Source organism: Montipora capricornis, chromosome 2 (genome assembly GCF_036669925.1).
Source record: "Montipora capricornis isolate CH-2021 chromosome 2, ASM3666992v2, whole genome shotgun sequence".
NCBI classification, from domain to species: Eukaryota; Metazoa; Cnidaria; class Anthozoa; order Scleractinia; family Acroporidae; genus Montipora; species Montipora capricornis.
In genome coordinates this window covers 52562275-52582999 of record NC_090884.1, presented here as the reverse complement: position 1 = coordinate 52582999, position 20725 = coordinate 52562275, and the positions used below count along the sequence as shown (strand labels likewise).

General features: G+C 38.9%; 2 protein-coding genes across 2 annotated transcripts in view; one reads left to right on the top strand and one right to left on the bottom strand.

The window, feature by feature from the left end:
- The window catches only part of LOC138027469 (intermembrane lipid transfer protein VPS13B-like), a 43784-nt gene extending 28278 nt beyond the window's left edge, over window positions 1–15506 (bottom strand). The window contains exons 1-12 of the mRNA XM_068875026.1: window positions 15040–15506; window positions 12220–13437; window positions 10154–10568; window positions 7987–8207; window positions 7216–7392; window positions 6382–6506; window positions 5451–5632; window positions 4814–4948; window positions 3348–3536; window positions 2547–2777; window positions 1345–1520; window positions 127–660 (exon numbers count right to left, since the gene is read on the bottom strand). Coding sequence (XP_068731127.1) covers window positions 127–660; window positions 1345–1520; window positions 2547–2777; window positions 3348–3536; window positions 4814–4948; window positions 5451–5632; window positions 6382–6506; window positions 7216–7392; window positions 7987–8207; window positions 10154–10568; window positions 12220–13437; window positions 15040–15186 — 3750 coding nt within the window. The 5' untranslated portion in view covers window positions 15187–15506. The remainder of the gene's footprint in view (window positions 1–126; window positions 661–1344; window positions 1521–2546; window positions 2778–3347; window positions 3537–4813; window positions 4949–5450; window positions 5633–6381; window positions 6507–7215; window positions 7393–7986; window positions 8208–10153; window positions 10569–12219; window positions 13438–15039) is intronic.
- A 380-nt stretch (window positions 15507–15886) lies between these two features.
- LOC138038106 (cell division cycle 7-related protein kinase-like) overlaps window positions 15887–20725 on the top strand; it is an 8353-nt gene continuing 3514 nt past the window's right edge. Inside the window, exons 1-6 of the mRNA XM_068883929.1 lie at window positions 15887–16198; window positions 17205–17291; window positions 17396–17525; window positions 18720–18813; window positions 19280–19422; window positions 19643–19704. Of these exons, the coding sequence (XP_068740030.1) occupies window positions 16009–16198; window positions 17205–17291; window positions 17396–17525; window positions 18720–18813; window positions 19280–19422; window positions 19643–19704 (706 nt within the window). The 5' untranslated portion in view covers window positions 15887–16008. The remainder of the gene's footprint in view (window positions 16199–17204; window positions 17292–17395; window positions 17526–18719; window positions 18814–19279; window positions 19423–19642; window positions 19705–20725) is intronic.

Below are 20725 nucleotides of genomic sequence, written 5' to 3'. Positions count from 1 at the left end.
TTACGATTGACGCACACAAACACTGGGCAAAAAACACAATGCACTGGCAGGCTAAATTGAATAAAAAGAACTTAAGCATTGATATAGATTTCTTGTTTAAAAAAATGCCAAAGACATTTCATGTACCTGCTTTCGTGAACAGCTGATCTCAACGGGTTGAAGATCTGTGTGAACGCAAAACCCGAGAGTTGAGAATCTTCGAACCCCAGGGCTCCCGGGCTTAAATAGCTGAGTCGGAGAGAAATGTGGTGAGCCAGGGCCAGAGGAGGTACGAGCTGACGCCAAAACGGCAGTGCAAGAAACTGTCGACAGTACGTAACGCACAACCGGAAGGTGGTCTCCACTGGTCAGTGATGAAGTGTTCTTTGCATGAACCGAGTACACTGCAAGATTCTCTGCTTGTAACGTCCACGGCAGAGTCTCCCGCCGCGTCATATCTCTGTGGCGAGTGTTCACTGGCAGGGATTGTCTGACTGACATGGGTTCATGGTTTGCGCTGTGCAGCTTAAAGCTTGGAAAACAGACTACTAGGGTCGGTGGAAAAGAATTGTTCGATTTTTTCAAGGACTGCACAGAGTAGTTCAGAGCGATGTCACTTGATTTGATGCTGTGAACGATGTGCTTCTCGGGCATGAAAACAACCATGCTCTTGATTTCGATCTGCACAATGAAGTTACAAAAAGCGATCACAAATTCATAAATATTTGCACTTTCGAAGTTAAAGTTCCACCCAAGCGGCAAACGTGCAAATATGTCATTCACAAAAGGGCCTGCCACGGGCGATGAGAACGAGTTTATTTTCTCAGCATAAAAGACCTCGATTCTGCACTAAAAGATCGCATTGGTTATATACAATATAATACAATGCAATGCAATGCAAGCAATGCATTACATCCTTAATTGAAGACTCCCCATAGGGGCTTTTCAAGGCCAATGAAACACAATCACGACAAAACAGAACATTCAACAACAAATGTTAAGAATCCCAACAGGTCGGAGGCAAGCTAGTTGGCTATTTAAAAGTACAGCTTAGAAGTTGAACCAGGAACTACCAGAAACAAATTAAACGAGTGGTTAGAACGTGTCTTGAACCTGGGATCCCTGGATATCAAGGCAAGTGCCCTGACTCCCACTTTGAGCCACTTTTGTTCACTTTGATCCAGATTCAAGTCAAACAAAGAAACTGAATTACACGGAGAGTGAAAATGATTGTCGAACTCTCAAGACTGGCGCTTCAAAATCGTTGCAACCTGTCAAGCACCTTCCTGCGGCAAATGTTTACACAGCCTTTACAAGATGGTTGTTAGTTTTCAGTCTTGAGATAAAAGCTCAACATCCCCTCACCTGTAGTTCTGTGGATGTAATGAACGGTAGTTTGTCATACAGCCAAGACTCGAATGCCTTCCTTCCATCCACTGTCTCAAAAGTGCTATTATTCGCTCGAGTCTGTTTCTTTGCACTCTCTTGCTTACTTGTGACAAGTTTTTCTTCCTTTGCTTGGGAAACAACTGACCCAAAACCTGAACATTTTAAAAACCACATTCACCAGTGTTGGCACAATGCTTTACTTACAGTATAGTTATCCATACGTTGGCCAGTTGTTGTTACTTTATTGAAAATGCGCAAGATACATCCCCACTCGAACTTTCAATGTATTGCAGCAGGAAAGATCTGGGAGTAGCCGTGTAGAAATTAGTTGTACCCCTACGAACGTCCCCCTCTTGGGGAGTTCACCCACAACTTGTTTTGGAAGAGGATATGTTGAAACAAAAGAACGTTTTCAGACCACTTCATGTGGGGCCGTGAAGTTTACAGATGAGGGCCGAATTTAAATGAAAGTAAGAAAGATCATGGCTGTCAACTAAGAAACGTAAGCAGTTTAAAGCTACAGTAGCCTAATAAAATCCAGGATTTAATGGGATTCGAACCCAAGCCTGGATTTTTTTCAGGCTTGATCGCTTGCAACTTACTCCTAGTCGCTTCATGCATTTTCATTACGCGTCCATTCCGCTGTTCGAAATATATGACATTCCATATATTCTGATAAAAATCCGATATGGCTGCTGGTAGCACGAATTAAAACTCCGTTCTTCAAGCTCTATCTGTACCAGGTGAGGCAATCACTAACAGTGTTGAAAAAAGGAATCATTTGTTTGTACTGGCCAATTTAAGTATATAGATTTAGCCAAGCCTAAAAGCGGAGCTCCTGGGTTATTTATTCATAAAATAAGCTAACCTGGCTTGACCCTGCGATCCAATCAAAACCCAGTACCTGGCCAGCAGTCAACTTAGACCTGGATGAGCTCTACACTCCCGTAGCTGGAGTAGATGAACTATGGCTGCCTCAATGAGCTCTAAACTTCAGTCCCTGATATTGTCATGTGATACTGGTCACATTGGCACACATGGAAGGGTGGATGTATGCACGTACGGTTGTACAGAAGGGTTACCAAATTTTCTTACCAATGGTGCTCTGTGTGCGCCCCTTATAAAGATGAGTAAATTACATTTAGGATACTATGTTTTGGCTTTCTCGTTTCAATTACCTCTTGCAAAAGACTTCTTCCTGGGCGTGGTTCCTGATGGTGTCCTTGTAAGGGATTGGTGTCTAGTAGACTTTGTCCTCTCTCGATCTCCCCTGTGAAGGGGTGACACGTTTGGCGAGGGAGACTGATACGATATCCACTTGTAAAAGAATGGATCAAGGTTCAATGTTATGCCCTTGAGATGGAACAGAACCAGTCCAGTCACATAATCTCCAAAAGGTAATGATTGACCTGAAGAAGAAATCCCCGTATTACAAGTTTCGTCCTGAATTAAAGTCAAACTTCAAAACACCACCTTGCATCAATGAAAACCAAAAAAACAACGCTGTAGTGTTGTTGCCAATGATCATTCAAGTGCACTGAAGCTATGCTTTGTTGTTTGCAGCCAAGGATGGAGAGGATGGAAATGGATTGAAAAAACTGGTTTGGAGACAGTGCCTTCATAACACAAAAGAGTAAATGTGAATAGCTCTTTGTGCCATAAATATCTTTCATATTTTGTCAGTCAGTGTGAGCTAAGGTACTAATTTAGATTTTTACCCATTTTTGACATAAAAACAGCAATTTAAGCATGACAGTGCCCCTTTAACAAAGATAACTTTCATGTACATGTACCTCCAGCATTATGCTTTAATTTTATTTCAAAAATCATAAAGGGCTACACGTCCAGTAATGACTGATTGAAGAATATGAAGAATTTTATAATTATATGTGGCTACTTCAATAAAATTATGAGAAGAAAGTTCGAGTCATATAAATATACAGAAAAAGATCAAAAAAAGTGTTTGGGAGGCCACTGACCTTCTTGTGTTGACTCCCCACTCCTGAGGACAGCCTGTGGAAGCTGCAGGGTGAAGCCCAACACCGGTCCTGTACTTTCAACAATGTTCTCCTGCAGATGCGTTGACTTAAACAGGTTTCTTTTGTACAATTCAGACGTATCTGATGGCCCCTCTATCAACGGGGTTACTTCACTGGCACCAGAATCGGCTATAAAGAAAAGAAAGTTAGGGATGATTCCATGCAGCTTTAAATATATACAAGTAAGAAGACCCAATGTGGTGATCTCTCCTTTTTACTGCCTTTATTACATTTACAATGGTAACAAAATTGGCCACTTTCATTCTGTAGTTGAGCATTGTTTTTCCAGTTCTCAAATGGAAATACACTTACATCTATATTTATTTATTCATTAACAGTCATGCATCCATTGAAAAAGGTCCTCTTCACATCTCAACAAATAAACTCACACAAATGAAGAGAAACAAGACATTTTTCCTTTTCACCACAACACCATACATGTACAAATCCCCTTACAAGGTCCAAAACAGTAAGTCCAAGTAGTAATTAAGCAATTTTTTCTGTCTGTTTAATGGCTGAACACTCCTCACATAGATTCCTTTCAAAAGTTGCAATGTATCTTCCAAAAATGCACCTTTGTTGCTACAAAGCAGAATTTCTATCAACCCAGTCTCACAAACTGTTGATCAATAATAATCACAAACAAACAAACAAATAACAGATCTATAACACGTGGAATTCATGAAAGGAATTTCATTACATGAAAGTAGCCCAGTGCTCGATGTTGGACCATGGCTGCGTTAGCAGGATTTTCCAGCCATTGGAGCATTCTCCATCTAGGAGCTTGCTGCCAATAGTGGATGCTACTACTGGATGTCTCAGGTTATCCACCTCCAATTAGCAACTGACTTGTCAATGCTCTACTGCTCGACTCCGGAGCAAGTGGTCTGGGTTCAGGGGCTGGCCGGGGACATTGAGTTGTGTTCTTGGGCAAGACACTTTACTCTCATGGTGCCTCTCTCCACCCAGGTGTATAAATGGGTACTGGCAAATTTAATGCCGGGGGTAACCCTGCGATGGACTGGCATCCCATCCAGGGGGGAATAGAAATACCCCTAGTCGCTTCATGCATACTTAGTTGACCGCTCCCCATAGGGGCTTTTCAGGGCCAATGAAACACAGTTAACAAAACGACGGAACAGAACAACAACTGTTAAGAATCTTGACTTGCCGGAGACAAACCAGTTGGCTATTTACAAGTGCAGCTAGGAAGTTGAACCAGGGACTACCAGGATCAAATTCAACGAGTGGTCAGAGCAGGTCTTGAACCCGGGATCCCTGGATCTCAAGGCAAGCGCCCTAACCACTGGGCCACACTGCCTCCTCCTTCATGCTACACTAACCGGAGATAAGCGCCGGCCTGATGGGCCACTAGGCTCGTAGCAGACTTTACCTTTTATGCTTACCTGTTGACTTGAGTGATGCAGAAATGGCTCCAACTGAACCACTAGCACCAAGCACGTTAACAGTCTCACAAAATGCTAGTTCAATGTTTGACAGTCTAAAGTGTAGCTCAGGTTGCATTGTGAATGCCCCTTGATCTAAAACAATCAGAAGGCAATACACATAAGAAACTCTGACTGACTGAATCAGTGGTGGACATTGGCCCAACTTATCACAGATCTAAATGCTATTTTCTTGACATCATATATAACCTACTTCCTGCTGTTGTCGGGTCTTGTAGTTCAGGTGTTAGATCTGACTTGGTGGGAGATTTCTGTCTCTTTTGGACTCGAAATTCCTCAGTATACGGCATCCAGTTAAAGCCAGGAGATTGGCTTTGATTTGAACCACCAGGAAAAGCTAACTACATGAAAACACTTTTATTTGTCTGGTTGGGAATCCTTTTGCCTTGAAATTATTGTGACTTTACATGAGATTCGTAAACCCATAATTCTCCCAGCAACATTGGGAGACCTTGAGACTTTAGTCGTCTGCTATAGTAGCAGACCACTTTCCTGCTACAATTGATATTCACAGAGTTTTAATCATCAATGGAGGCCATTTTAGGAGTCAATCAAAAGAATTAACCATTCTACTTACCTGCTGAGAAGACACTGTGAAGTAGCGTTTTGGAAATTGGTGAAAGTTTCTCTGCCTTAACAATGCTATTGACCCAAGATTCCACAATACACAAGGCAAGCTCAAACTGTGGTTTGGTAACATGAAACTGCCACATTGGGACTTCAAGGTGATACTCCTTCTTGAGAAGGTTGGATCCACCCCTGTGATATACAGCACAGGAATATTAGGTAAGCCTGGACCAGACAATTGGATATGTCATTAAATTTCTCACTGCAGTTATGGTGTAATACACACTTACATGTAGATACATTGTATACATTTTGTAAATTAGGTTCAACTAATTTGTGTCAGGCAGTTACCCTTATGTGGTGGGAAGTATTAATCAAAATGACACATTACAAAGACGAAAAAGAAAGGTGAAAGACAGGTCTATTTCTTGCATTGCACTACAACAAGCAGTGGAGAATGAAATTAATGTAGCAATAGGATCCAGTTAAGTCTACAAGCAAAATTAACCCTTTAACACCCAAACCGGCCAGTATTCCATTGACTTCGATAACGCTTGTGTTATTGACAAAGGCGATTACTGCGTTCGAAAAACACTAGAATCATGGCATACAGCAAAAACTTTCGACACGAATAATAACTCTAAGCCGTTGCCTCTAGGCAATACTCCATTTTATTGTAATTAGACGCTTTCTTACATTACTTTTCACTCCTTCTTCACACCTCTTTTTGTATTACACTTTTATAGAATTTTTTCGCACGTATCCCTTTTCGTATATATTCTGTCCACTTGCTTACAATAATTTTTCATTTGTTAAAGGCTATAGACTGATAGCCGAAAGCTCATGATTGTTTTTAACCGTTTTTTAACCAGAGAACGTTTTTACATTTTAATAATAAAATTAATAGAGGTGACAAAGAAAGATTGAACATATTCACGCACCATGATGCAGGCAAAATGCATGTCCTTGATGATGCAGCAGCACTGAATGCTGGAATCAAGTTAAACCGAGGGGCTTCCGCCATGTGAGAATGAATGTGCGACAGATTCACTTGGATGCCAAAAACCTGAAAAGGTGCATGAAAATGCCCATCCAAGGCTAACTTTGAAACAGAGGCAAACAACAAATTATTAGGAAAAAGGCTATGATCACAGCACCAGCATGACTGGTTAAAGTCTACATCAATACATTTGCAAACAGTGGCAACATTTGCGTAACTAGTCTTGCACGATCACTGGTGATGAAACTGGAGCAACTATTAATATATTCATTTGTCAACTACCCTAAACTATTGTCAATAATATTATCATGCAGCCACCTTCTGAAGAGGTATCCATGCACACTTACCTTACAGTATCATTCCTATTTGAATTCAAAAGTACTTAATTAAATTCTAAAAGTTTGCAGCTAAAGTTAACTGACATTTTTTCTTAAAATTTGTCATGCATCTAATTAGTGGCATTTCTGGACATAATTAACATCTTGGTAATAAAAATTAGCCGAAATAATAAAGAACATCACTTCAACAACTTTGAGGTCATTTTCAAGTCCTAGTAATCTTTTTATTATAACAAATTAGCTTACAAAATTATCCTGCTGCAAAAGATGCATGGGACTGTCACGAACACGAATGGGGCGCTTAAAAACAATTACGTTGAACAGAATAATCAAGTAAATTTAATAAAAGAGAATGGAGAGTCTAACAGCAATGATGTAAACTAGACTAAGTTGCTCAAAAGTGACACATAATAGCCATCAAAGAAGGCTGAACTGACCTGAGCAGCACTGTCCACATATGTATGCACAAGCATGGCCTTGCCTGCCGGATACTCAGTGTTGGAAATAGTTAGTTTGGTAAGCTCTGTTGGGTACATTGGATGAGTGCTCTGCATGTCCACTCTGTCAATCTGCAAAATGCATGCTGGTTTGATGGCAGTATCAGGAGTGTTTTCCTACAAAAAGAGATTGATTTGAATAACAGAATTAGTATACTTGCAGGTTGAGTAGAAGTCAGTCCCAAATTTATTTAAAGGGATTTTTATTATTCAAATTAAAATGAAAATGATGTCATGCCAACATCATCACGTTGTGTAATGTTCACCTATCACGCAGATTTTTGTGAATCAGTTATTGTTTCTCCTACTCAGGTTTAAATACAAAAACTTTGCAAACACAACAGAATCATGAAAAATATTTTGAACCTTAATACCCGTCTATAGATGAAGAAAGTAATCATAAAGAATGCATCGGCAACACTGCCACACTAGTCATATCACTTCCATTGTCCTGATGTAATTTTTTTAAATCACTGTTTTTTATGTGCTTTGGTTTTATGTCAAGTCTATTGTACCATCTTGGAAGAGGGGGTGTGTCTCACTTAATTATTTATCTTTAGATTTTATGATCGAGAAAGAAGACAAGCCTTTTCCAATTAGTTTTGAACAGAGTCTGTTAGAGTCGGACCATTTCATTCTGATGAATATTAACTATTTTTTCCCCACTAAAGTCCAGAAAATTTGGAAACAGAAGTTCGCAGAAATACTAACATCTTGCTCCTGGATGCTCTGTAAGGACAGCTGTGATGAAACAGTACGAAGTTCTGTGGAACTAGTGCTGTGTACAACTGGGCCTGGTAGCAATTTGCCATGATCAGCAGCAAGCAGCATAACAGTTACAGATAACACAGTGACAGTGAGGTTTTGATTCAGGATGTTACCAGCCAAAAGCTGTTTCTCAATAAACTCATCATAAAATGGTTCAGATTTCTCTGAAACAAGAATTGGATAATTTGTGCTTATTGAGTACAAGTTAGAATAGCAAAGTGTGTAACATGATATTGAATATAAACACCTTGCACTCTGAGTCTGGCCTTTCATCTCAAAGAGAAGGGGGCTTACATGTCAATCTAAATGAGAAGGGAGACGGGACATACATGTACATGTAGCGTTAATGATTCAGAGTTAATGCCAAAAAAACAACTACTCAGAGAAGACTGCCAATCCAATAGGCCATGCAGTGTGGTCACCTATACACATGTATACCAGTATACGACTCCTTGTAATTCATTAATGCTTACCTAGCGTAATCAAATACTCCATTGGAAAAGGAGGACCCAGAGATTAGCCTTAATTACAAAGGCTTTTTTTCTAACTACTGGTAATTTAAAACCCAGAAATAATATTTATTTATAACTAAAATCCATGTAACTAATTTATCAATATTCGTCCACTTTTTTAGATTTCATTTAAAGCTGTTAATATGAACATCATGTTCAAATAGGTATTTTGGCAAATTAGTCCAATCTTGAATGATTCTTTCAAAGAAAGAGGTGTCAACTTTTTACAAATTTTCTTTGGATTTTTCATTTGCAAGGTCACGTTCAGCAAACAACGGTAAAATGGCCCATTCTCCAAAATATCAACCCATTGACTCCTTGGAGTGAGACTTTAAAACAGATTTTATTCAACGCCAGACAATTTTACTTGTCAACTGGGAGCATCCTGGGGCACCTGACGAGTGAATGGGTTAACTAGTCAAAAGCTATGTCGGCCGCCATTAAGCCATTGACTCCAGGGAGTGAGATTTAAGAGATTTTTACTTGCATGACCTATGCAAGATAGAATCAAAGAACATGAGCGAGACATCCGACTTGCCATACCCAGACCTCCACCGTTTCAGAACACGCTAACATCACCGGACACAACCCACTTTGGAACGAAGTAAAGTTTATTGATCATGATCCTCGTTGGTACACACGCAGGGTCATTAAGAGGTGATTCACATAAGACTTCACCCCACATGTACCAACATCAACACGGAGATTTAACAGATTTTACTTGCATGACCTATGCAAGATAGAATCAAAGAACATGAGCAAGACATCTGACTTGCCGTACCCAGACCTCCACCGTTTCAGAACATGTTAACAACACCGGACACAACACCCTTTGGAATGAAGTGAAGTTTCTTGATCATGATCCTCATTAATACACACGCAGGGTCATTAAGAGGCGATTCACATTAGACTTCACCCTACCAACATCAACAGGGATAGTGGAGTAGGAGAACCGTACGACAGAGGACCGCCGAAGTACATGTAACAACACACCGAAACAGCGAGGATCAAAATGCACCAATTACAGCTGCCGAAAACCAACCAATCACAGCAGAGCATCCTGCTTAAAAGGTGACGTGTAACCAGTCGACCTTATCGCCTGATGAATACTAGCAGTATGCAGTCCAAATGTTGCGATCTACATCACAAGTGACCACATTGAGAATACTTTAATTATTATTATAATTGTACTTCACCACGATGAATAACAGCAACCTTTTTTACGATTATTATGGTTTAATTAAACAGATCCCACAATACCACTAATACCTGTAATAATGATGATAATAATAACAAAATAAAATATAAAAAGAAGAGTAAGGGAAAAAAAAATGGGAGAACAAGGAGAGAGTATAGTTTATGTGTAAATCTAAAATTTACTCATTAATTTTGCTTTAACAATTACAGAAGTTCAGGCTCTAAAATAATCTTCTTTCTCCAATGCAATTAACCCTTTGACTCCCACACCGGCCTGAACCGGCCATACTTAGTATTTTACTCTGTCTAAACCCCAGACAACTTTACTCGTCAATGGGGAACCCCCAGGAGTCAATGGGTTAAAAGGAGAGTCAAATTGAAATTGATAAGATTATTCTCACCTTTCCGGGGAATAAGATCTTGACATGACAACTTTGAAATAAGTTCCAATTTATGCACCACACTTGAAGACAGTTGTAGATGTATTGGACCAACAATAATCCGTATGAAAGCAAACTCTTTCACAAGTCTAATGTCTCTTATCACTTCCATTCCATCGTCTTGTTCCTCCCTGGTAGAATCCGGATTTTTTTCAGGTTCAATGTGCATTGCGTACAAGAAATCCAAAAATAAGGCACCATATCTTTGCAGAGCTAGAGTTTCACTATGGGCTCTCAGAAATTCTTCTGCATTTAATGTGGGTTCAGGCATTTCAAAGGAAGACAGTTCAGCATTGTCAAACAAGGAACCTCGCAAAAATCCGGATGAATCAACAGGATCTTCTTTAGGTCCTCTTACACTGAGGAACATGTCTTCCTGCAAATAAGTTATAAAACGTATATTACTGAGAAAGATAAGTGTGCTGACATGCATAGACATTGAAAAACACTTTGAATTATGTTTAATTTCTTTAGAACTTCTCTCCAGACATTATTAGAATCTTTTACTTTTCAACAGACTTGTCACAAGTCAACCTCACAAGAATCCCAGGAGAAAATGTTTTGGTGAGCGAAACATGATTTTTCGTACACAAAGTGGATGAGCAAGTGATGAAGTCGCGAGTGGTAAGGACTTGTCTCCCTTGCAAAGTTTTCATTCGTGTTTTGCGCCAAAAAGCGGATGACGTCATTCCCAAGTCCTGCACTTGATGCCGCAATCCGACGAAAACAATCAAACAATTGTACTTTGTTTCTAAGAAATCGAAAGAGGAAATTTCTTGACTTTGTGCTAAAGGTATCAGAAACAAAGACGAAATAAAACAAAAGCTCACTTCAATCCTGAGTCACTGCTTGGAAAGGAGATCTCCAGTGATATTTTTTTGGACCAACACCGTTTGTGCCATAATTTGTGCTGATAGAAACGAAACACTAGTTCGAAAGATTAACAAGTAAGGGAAAGCTTCTAATCGGCAAGAAAGTAAATTGATTTCACCCATGAAAGATCCCGTAGGCTTCAGGTGTAGGAGACATGCTAGACCTGGATTAAAAGAGACAATCATCTTAGTGACACTTACCATTAATAGCGATGCAATGACTCTCATCAATGAATACACATGCCTTTTAAAATTTTTTGTTCCATTCGACGAAAAATGTGTCAATAGTCGTTGAGAATCGCCTCAGGACTTCAAAACACCAGTTTATACTTAAGCTTTTAAATATGTTGTCTCCTACATATGACGTTCTAATGCCACGAAAAGTGAGGCTAGAGACCAAATCTTTCATGAGTGAAATCAGTGGAACAATTACGAAGACGATAGCATTGCAATCCTCTCCAAGTAAACAATCAAATGCGTACGGAGCTAGCTAGTTCAAAGGTCAGACTTTTCCCAGCTCCGGCTGGAGCAGACACAAACACATCTCTGCAAGACAGATATTCTTGAATTGTTTTTCCCTGATAGTCGTGCAATTTCGAATATCCGGTGGCCTTAGTAGCTATGTTGAAAGTCACGCTTCACTGCGTATGGGAAATTTTGATTGACAACTTCCCTGGGGTCCACGAGGACTACTCTGATTGGGCTAGCTCAGAGACCTGTTTTGAGGTTGCTAAAATTGGCACCAATCAAGTATGAAAAGTCCTTCGTTCCGCACGCCATCTACATGAGACAAAATTAAGGGCTTTACGAAAGTCTAGGTTTTCAACAGATCCTATCGATCTGCACACATTTTGTAACTGGCCACTCCTATTAGTTGTGGATTTAATTTTCATTACATAGGAACCATTGTAACAATTTACCCCACCACCTTTGTTCTAAGTACTCGTGTTAGCTTGTACAACCCTGCTGTAGTTCATTCTGTTTAAATTACAACTTAGAAATATAGTTTGCACCTGCTTAAAATAAACAGTTCGTGAAATTCATTTTTTGGTTATACTGCTCTGTCAAAGCTAATTAACCAGCTAAGACTGGGAATAGGTTATAAATAATAATATTGTTAAAAGATATCATAAAGTAAATACTAAAAAAACCTACCTTTTCCTCAACAGACACAATTTCCTCTTTTGTCAAAGATTCATCACCTCCGCAAACACAGTCCCCAATGTTCCAACCCACAATATGTGTCACACCAAGCTGTGCATCAAAAAACTCATCCCCTTTCATCACTGCTTCAACTCCCAGTCCTGACAACTCAAAACTCAAAACTGGTTTGAATTCAAATCGCTGTCCTCCAAAGAAATTTCCTTCACTGACTTTGCCCGTCAGCTTAATTGTGACGGTAACTTGAGAAACGTACAAACCAAACGATATCAGTGGTACTGGAGGAGGTAAACCAGTTGGTTTGACTGACTCATCTTCTGCCAACATGGGGACAAGTGACAACATCCAGTCCACCCAGTCTTCATCGTTATCTGGCCTTGCCTGTTCCACTAATGTTGCAGACGCATTCTGCCCTTCCGTCAGCAAATTCTGCATTGCAGTGGATGTACCTTGTCGCTCAACAATCTTCTCTGCGGGATGAGGTTTGTACTGACAGCCAGGAAGATCCAGACTTCCATGGTAAAGACTGAGACAAAGTGTAATAAGTCTTATAAACATCGGAAGTTGTTGATCGGTAAGTGATATGTATGCAGATTCACAGTATACATTGAGCTTTGACTCAAGTGGTCTTAGAAGGCTATCAAATCTCATAATCAATCGACAACTTAGGCCACACTTGTACAACAATGGGTCTTGATAGAGATCAATCTCTCCACTGGAAGTTCTCTTGTCCAGGCAAACTGTTAGGTCCGAAATATTGCAAACTTTCTGAAGCAGAAATTCTGGAGCCACAACCTCGATAAAGGCCTTCTCCCAGTTGCTGTTCACACTGAATATTTCAGCCGACTTAATATTCACGGACAAAACGATGTCCTCTTCAAGGTATTTCAGAATAACATTTTGAAGATTTATCGACACATTGTTAATTACACGATTTATGAGATTCTGAGCATATCCGGATGGTGGGGCTTCACTGTTTTCCTGTACCTCACCAAGCTCTTCATTTTTTAACTCACTTAAAGCTGATAAGTCTGACTCGTTACTTGCAGCACCAGGATCATCTGGAAAGTGATCAGGATATCTCAACTGAACAATGCACTCCAATGTATTGATGGTAATTTCAACTGGTTCTGATCCCAGCTTTGTCCATGGTATGTGTATCTGAAGCCTGTGAATTTTTCCACTAAGAAATGTAATTGGCAGTTTTAATTCCTGTAAAAAAGGATATAATTATGAGCATCATTCCAGTTGGAGACATGACACTTTCATTAATCTATTTATTTCACAAACATGTACCGTAAACACCCGCAGATAAGCCGTACCAGCAGATGTGCTCCACTCTGAATTGGAAGCTCAAATTTTGGAAAAAAAGTTTTTTTAAAAAAAAGAAGTCAAAAGAAATCCAAAGTTGAGTCTTCAGAAGTCTTCTTCATCCACTGGTTATCGAACGTAAACTCAATATTAACATTAAAATGGAAAATACCTCAAAGTCTTACCAAAATTTTAGCACTTTAATGTACTGAACATGGTTTCTACCTACTTTGACAAATATGATTGATCTTTTTCTGGTATTTGTTGACAGGAATTTCTTTATTCAAAACAGTTTTTTCACAGATTTTTGCATTACAACAAGAACATGAGCGGAACGTTTGTAGCTTAGTAACAACCCATTAGATCAGACACGAAGATGGAAAACTGGACACCGGAAGCAGCCTTTTTCAAATGTTCCTTCAGATAAGTCGCACTCCCGATTTCTAGCAACAATTTTTGGCAAAAAGGTGCGGCTTATCTGTAGGTGTTTACGGTATTCTGAGGCCACCCACCAAGAACAAAGAGGTCTTGTAAAATGATAAACCTTTAGGATGTGGTCAAAACTGGAAAAAAAACCCAAGACCTTGCTGAAAATACTTATACTTCACACTGCATTAAAACACACTACAGACAGCTTCAATTGCTTGCAAGAGGTTGTTGGCCACCAAATGTGCCAAGATGGAGTGACAAGTTAAGAAAGGAAACAGCTGTGTGATTTAATTCATTCAAAAATAATTTTGTCATAAAATTTCAGCTTTGTATTGTTCTAATTTACACCCTGTGAGCAGTTGGTTTCTTCTATGCTTCCCAAGAGAGAAACCACTGCGAGTAACCGTTTGATTTTCCATCAAGTATGTGCGAAGCATATCACACCCCACATGATGCATGTGGCATCACTTTGTCTTATTTTGCGGGAAAAATATGGAATACTACTACACAGCAGGCTCGCCTAAACCCAGCAGTTATGTAGCTGAATGCAGGCACACAAGCCAAAACAAGTTTACCAACTCATTTTACCGATTCAAAATTCATTAATTTGTTCTTGCCGCTGGATGGCGGCTCACTCAAAGAAACTAACGATTGCTTGTAGTGGTTTCTCTCTCGGGAAGCGTACGAGAAACCAACTGCTTGCAGGGTATCCAATTTATTGAGAGAAATTAGAAGGAATTAAACCAATTTACTTAATTTACTGGGCTAATCAATATAAGTGGCAGTCACTGTTGTCTTTTACAAGGGTTTGAGTGAAAATCAAGGTAGAGTTCGGGCAGTAGGAGACAAATTTCTGACAAATAGACAGTGGTATACTGCAGGTGACTGGCGGTCTTATCAAACCCCTGATTACTGGGAGACATGGAGTTGAAAAAGTGTTTGTTGCAACAGTATGTGCACAATGAATTCTTGCTTCTGTTGCTGTTGTTACAGCTACCAAGAATAGTAACAGGAAGCCAAATTAACAGCTTCCTAATTAAGACTTAAAAAGTGAAAGAATGAAAACTCCCTTACCTTTTCCAACACATCAAGTCGCAGCTCTAAGTTATACAAAACAACGTCACCTCCCCATAATGAAAGACTCAAGTCAGAGGGCTTCAAATTTTTTATATACTTGTCCACATAACTCATTAACAGCGGGGTAATGTAACTTTCAAGCATTGTTTACCAGGGTTGGCCCACAGCAACCGAGTCCAGTGCAATCCAAGGCTAAACAATGGGGCATTTACCGAACAATTTTCTTGAAACAAAGATAGAACCCCATTGGGAGTTCACCACTTCAACAAGCTAGTACGTAATGAAGTTATCGTTAACGTTCCGTTCACATCGAAGCAACTTCACCGAGGCCACCCAGACCTGTTTAAATCTTGACCTTACGTGGAGACAGTGAAATTAAGGTCCGGTACATCTTCCGAAGGCAAAGATTACAAACCTAATACCACAACACAAGGCAGGTCTTATGGACATATCAATACTTTTCATCATCGAACTTGTTCCTTGTTTTCGCCCAGGCGTTTGTAGGATAAAACGGACAATCTCATTGGTGGAACGCTAATAGACCAATTAAAATGGTTATTGCATCGACCGCCACGCTGGCAACTTGTTAACTCTGGTTAAAATAGGGATTTTTCGTAAAAAAAAACTTTTCTCGTGCCTTTTTTTTTACGTTGCAACATTAATATTGTGAAGTATTTTGAGCGTTATTTTTGTTTTTGTTTTTTCTTACTATTTTTTTAAAGTAAACATTTCGGAAAGCGATAAGTTTCCTTACCCTCCCCGGGCAGAGAAAAATTGTCAGCCTACCACAATCCTATGCGAGGAAAATTGGCGGGAAAAGTAAATCCCAAGGCGTCAGGTTCAATTGTACGATATTCTGAAATTTATCGAAGAGGTTACAAGTTTCCCATTAAATATCGACGAATTTAGTACATTAATCAAATATTTCAGTACTTTTGGACGCTTGAACAATTGAGCAAACGATAAATGATGGAAGAATGCCGAACAGAAGCGAGCATTGGTATAGAATACTCCAACAGTATAGATGGTTCGTCCCAAGATGAAAACACGAATTCGACATCAGTCAAAACGGCCGGTCAGATTGACGGCTGCACACCATCTCAGAGGAGAAAACGAAAGCGTATTTCACCTCATTCGACTCCTAAAGTTGCAGAAGGTGAGTTTAAAGTCGCGGAGGACATAAAAACTAAAACTAATTACCTGTGATCAGCGAGTCATACGTACACAAACCAACTCAAACCAAGCCTACAGTACATTTTGCCTGTCAATGATGAAACCCTGTGGGTATCTAAGTCATCATCCATGTTTTTGAAATCATGAAAGAGTTGACCGTAAAATTTAGATCATTCTTTTGCAATCTCTTGTCTAAATGTTAATCTGCCAGAATTTAATGACCCAAGATTGCTCCACAGCTGGAAGCACATCTTTAGAGACACAGATAACGGGTGAATGCTGCAATGTACAAATTGTACATTATTGCTAGTGGACCTAAAGAAGGAGCTAATGAGAGATCTTTGTTTAACTGTTTGTTCATCAACATGGCGGCGATGACGTGACATGAAAACCACCTATTTAATCTTAATTAATTTCAACTTTATGTGCCTGGCCACAGGTTGATAGAAAAGTACAACACCAAAATTCTCAGCGTCAGGTCAAATCTGCAGGTTGCAGGTCACAGGTTGCAGGTCATTGTTTCACCAATACAGGAAGTATCCTAAACACTCTTAAAAGCTAACCTTAGGCCTAATTAGGCCTAAACAAAAGTTTTTAGGCCAAAGTTTAGCTTTTAAGAATGTCTAGGGTACTTTCTGTATTGGTGAAACAATGACCTGCAACCTGCGACCTGCAACCTGCAGATTAGACCCGCCGAATTCTCAGTACTATTGTAAGAAACAAGAAATTGCTTGGTCAAAATTTAAAGTAACAGCAAGACATTTGGACTATCAAAAAAGCCGTAACTAATCAAAAACATAATAATTGTAAACAAATAAATAAATAAATAAATAAAATGCGATTAGGCAAGCTGAATATTATTGTAGATATACTATATTTTCTTTCCTTCAGAATTTGTTTTTCTATCCTTGAACAAAAACAGACAAATAGAGTTATTATTTTTACAATCCTCATTGCTAGAAATCATTTGATACAATATCATTTTGTAGGATTTGGGGACAGTGAAGCAGGTGAATTACTGAAAAAGATTCCTGAAATTCAGGACATCTTTACAATAGTGTCCAAAATTGGTGAAGGTTGGTAAATTGAATTTATGAATCCTGAGTATTATGAGAGGTTCCAGATTTTATAGGACAAACATCAAGCACAAACTTTGATTCACATTGTTCTTCTTCTGTAGGTACCTTTAGTAATGTGTACTTGGTCCAAATGAACAGATTGCCAGATGAATTTTGGGCTCTGAAGCACATTATACCTACGAGTGGTCCCGGAAGAGTTGAAAATGAACTGAAATGTCTCCAAGATATTGGGTAAGTGTAGTTTTCTGACCTGAAGATTTGAAACATTGTTATCTCACACGATTTTTTAAACATAAAAAGTTATGTCATGTCTCCTAGGAAACTCTATCATACTGTACATGTAGGAACAGAGGCTCATAACAATGGTACCATACGTAATTAAGGATTATAAGCTCCTGTGTCTTACAATTATTGGAAGCCCATTTTTTTAGGGTTTGCACCTCTTTTTCCTTGTAATTAAACATGTTAGAGATTGATGTTGCTACTGTGTTGTAAATGATTCATAGCGTAATGTTTCTGCAGGGTTTTAGTGGTCTTTTTAAAAAGCATAAAGTTAAAGCAATATCCTCCTTCGGAACCCCAGTTCCTATGGTTTCTCCTCTGGTCAGGTGAATTCCTTTTTCGGCAGACATGTGCTCACATTTAATTTGCATTCTGTCTTAAAATGCGCAATTTGCCAATTCCATGTTTTGCTTGTTGCTTGTTTTAATAGCTACACATTTTGTTTTTCTCTTGTAAACTTTATCCAGAGTTGCCTGAAAGTCTGAAATAGAATAAGAGCAGGATTGCTGCCTTTGGCACCCCTTTAGTCCTGGGCTGAAGCCTCGACAGGGATTAGCCATGTCATTCTACTGCTGGGTTAACTTGTCCCCAGGACATTATGCCAGTCACCAAGCCCACCTTGCAGGACAGGCATGAGGCATGTTGAGGCCCCTCATCTGGTCCTTCTAGTCAGGGGTTTCTATCCAAGCCTTGGCAGCACATTCCTGCCCAAGTTGGTCAACCATAAATTGTTTTTCTTGTTTTTTGTTTGCGTGTGACAACATTAATTGATGCTAAAACTGAACTAGTATGATACAGATAGTCATAACTTCTAAATTGTCTGTGTTAGTCTTTGCACAAGAAAAGATATCTTCAGGAACATATATTGGGATTTCAGAAACTTTAGAATTTGCATTCAAGAGATACAATGTGTGTTTGATGCAAATTATAAGGGTGCACAGTGATTATATCCTGCTATATAAACAATCATGTTGAATTAGTTTCTGTGTGGTGGGTGTTGCAAGTCTTTTTGCATAAAGAAGACAAGTGTTCTGTGATACTGTGTTTGGAATTATGCATAATACATAATAGTCACAAAGGACAATGGAAAGTTTTTTATGTTGCTGTTTCTAGTTAGTTTATAAAATTTTCTTTCCATTTTAGGGGCACAGATAACGTGATTGGAGTTCAATTTACTTTGCGATGCAATGATAATCTTGTTTTTGTTCTGCCCTATTTTCCTCATGAAAAATTTCAGGTAACTTTAATATTAAATATTTTGCTGTATACGTCATAACAACCACTTGATAGACCAGATCCATTACACATGCGGTCATGGATTAGTGAAAAATTCAGCAAAAATGTATGGCCAGTTTTTTTGGCAATTTCATAAAATTGTACGGAAGGAGCCATTACGAGTCGAAAACAGCCCACATTCAAGTTAAATATATTTTGAAGTGTTGAGTAGTCACAAAGACACTTTTCAGGTACGTACTTGAATTAACCATAGAATGACACCACGTTTATTATGTTGGATTACATTTATAAAATTGAACTAAATTTGTCCAACATTGGGGTTGCGCGGCAATTGTCAAAGTAGCTCAAATAGCCGTACTATATTTGTCAGCGTCGTACCAGGGACAGTAGTTACAGTATGTACATTTAGATTGAATCGAAAAAGACTGATAGATTATAATTATCTGATTATTTTTCTCCTCCTTTAGGAGTATTTTCTTGACATGAGTGTTTGTGAAATTAAACAGTATATGAGGAACCTTTTCATTGCCTTGAAAAGAGTTCATTCTTTTGATGTTATCCATAGAGATGTAAAACCAAGTAACTTTCTATACTCCAGAGATACAGAAAGGTAAGCTATTTTTTAATGTTGTAATTTGCACAAAGATTGCTTTTCTCCTACACTGCTTGGCCTATAAAGTGGATGTTCACAAAATCTGTGTAACATTTCTCAGTATTACTGTAGTCGTAGTATTACAGCTGCAGTTTAGGCATTCTGTGATGTGGCTTTATTAATTTCACTCCTTGATGTTAGGAGATGTGGCTTTATTAATTTCAATCCTTGACGTTAGGTACCGACTCGTAGATTTTGGCCTTGCAATGAAAGTTCCAGGAAGCACGTGCTCTCTCCTTGGTATGTATTTTTTAATTTGGTATGGCACATGTAACATTTTTTAACGTTGGCTAAACCTGAAGGCTGTCAATAAGGGCCAGTACCGGTGGCTGGCCAAAACCACCAGCTAGTAAACCATCCTTAGCCGGTAACTTTCATCTCATTTTACCACCAGTCAAGATGAAAAATCTCTCGCTTTTTAAATTATCATCAAAGAAACTTTTAAAACATTGTTTATTGTTTTTAGTGGAATTGACAGCATATTTTACGAGGATTAAACAAGAGAAATCACCAGTCTTGCTTAACAAGATGCACTTGTTAATGTAATGTAATTGGTTACTATGGCCACAAAAGAGCCATATAAAAGTTCGCTATATTTTGTTGCTCATACAGTGTAGCCCCTCTTAAAAATGAACTTGGTGACCCCCAGGTTTTATTTTAGGAAATGTAGCTTTCTCAGTAGAACGATTGACGCGGGATTAACTTTAAACTTGTATGATCTTTATTTCAGCGACAGATTAACTACAAATAATAGAAAGTCAACAAAAATTAATCATGAGGACAATTGAGAAAAAATAATACAAACGAAATTGAGTGAAACAAACCCACAGAAAAACCATTCACAGATATTTCCTGATTTGAACAGAGCAGCTACTATAGCTTACATCGGACTAATCCTGAGAATCGTGACAGTTCCTAGAAGGGTCATTACACATAATTTTCATCACTGTCGTCAAAATCAGTTGCAGTTGTAGTAGTGGTTGTGGTAGTAGTTTTGATACAGCTGTAGTTGCAACGGTAGTAGTTGTAACACATGTAGTTTCAGTAGTAGTAGTTGTGACGCATGCAGTTGGAGTGGTGGTAGTAGCAGTGGCAGTAGCAGCAGTTGGAGGAGTACAAGTAATAGGAGCAGAAGGAGTAGGAGTTGCACTGTACATCATGGAGTTCCAGTACTAGTAGTAGTAGTAGTTGCAGTGGTAATAGTAAGAGTTGTAGTAGTGGTAGTGGTAGTAGTGATATTTGCAGGGGTAGTCATGGGAGT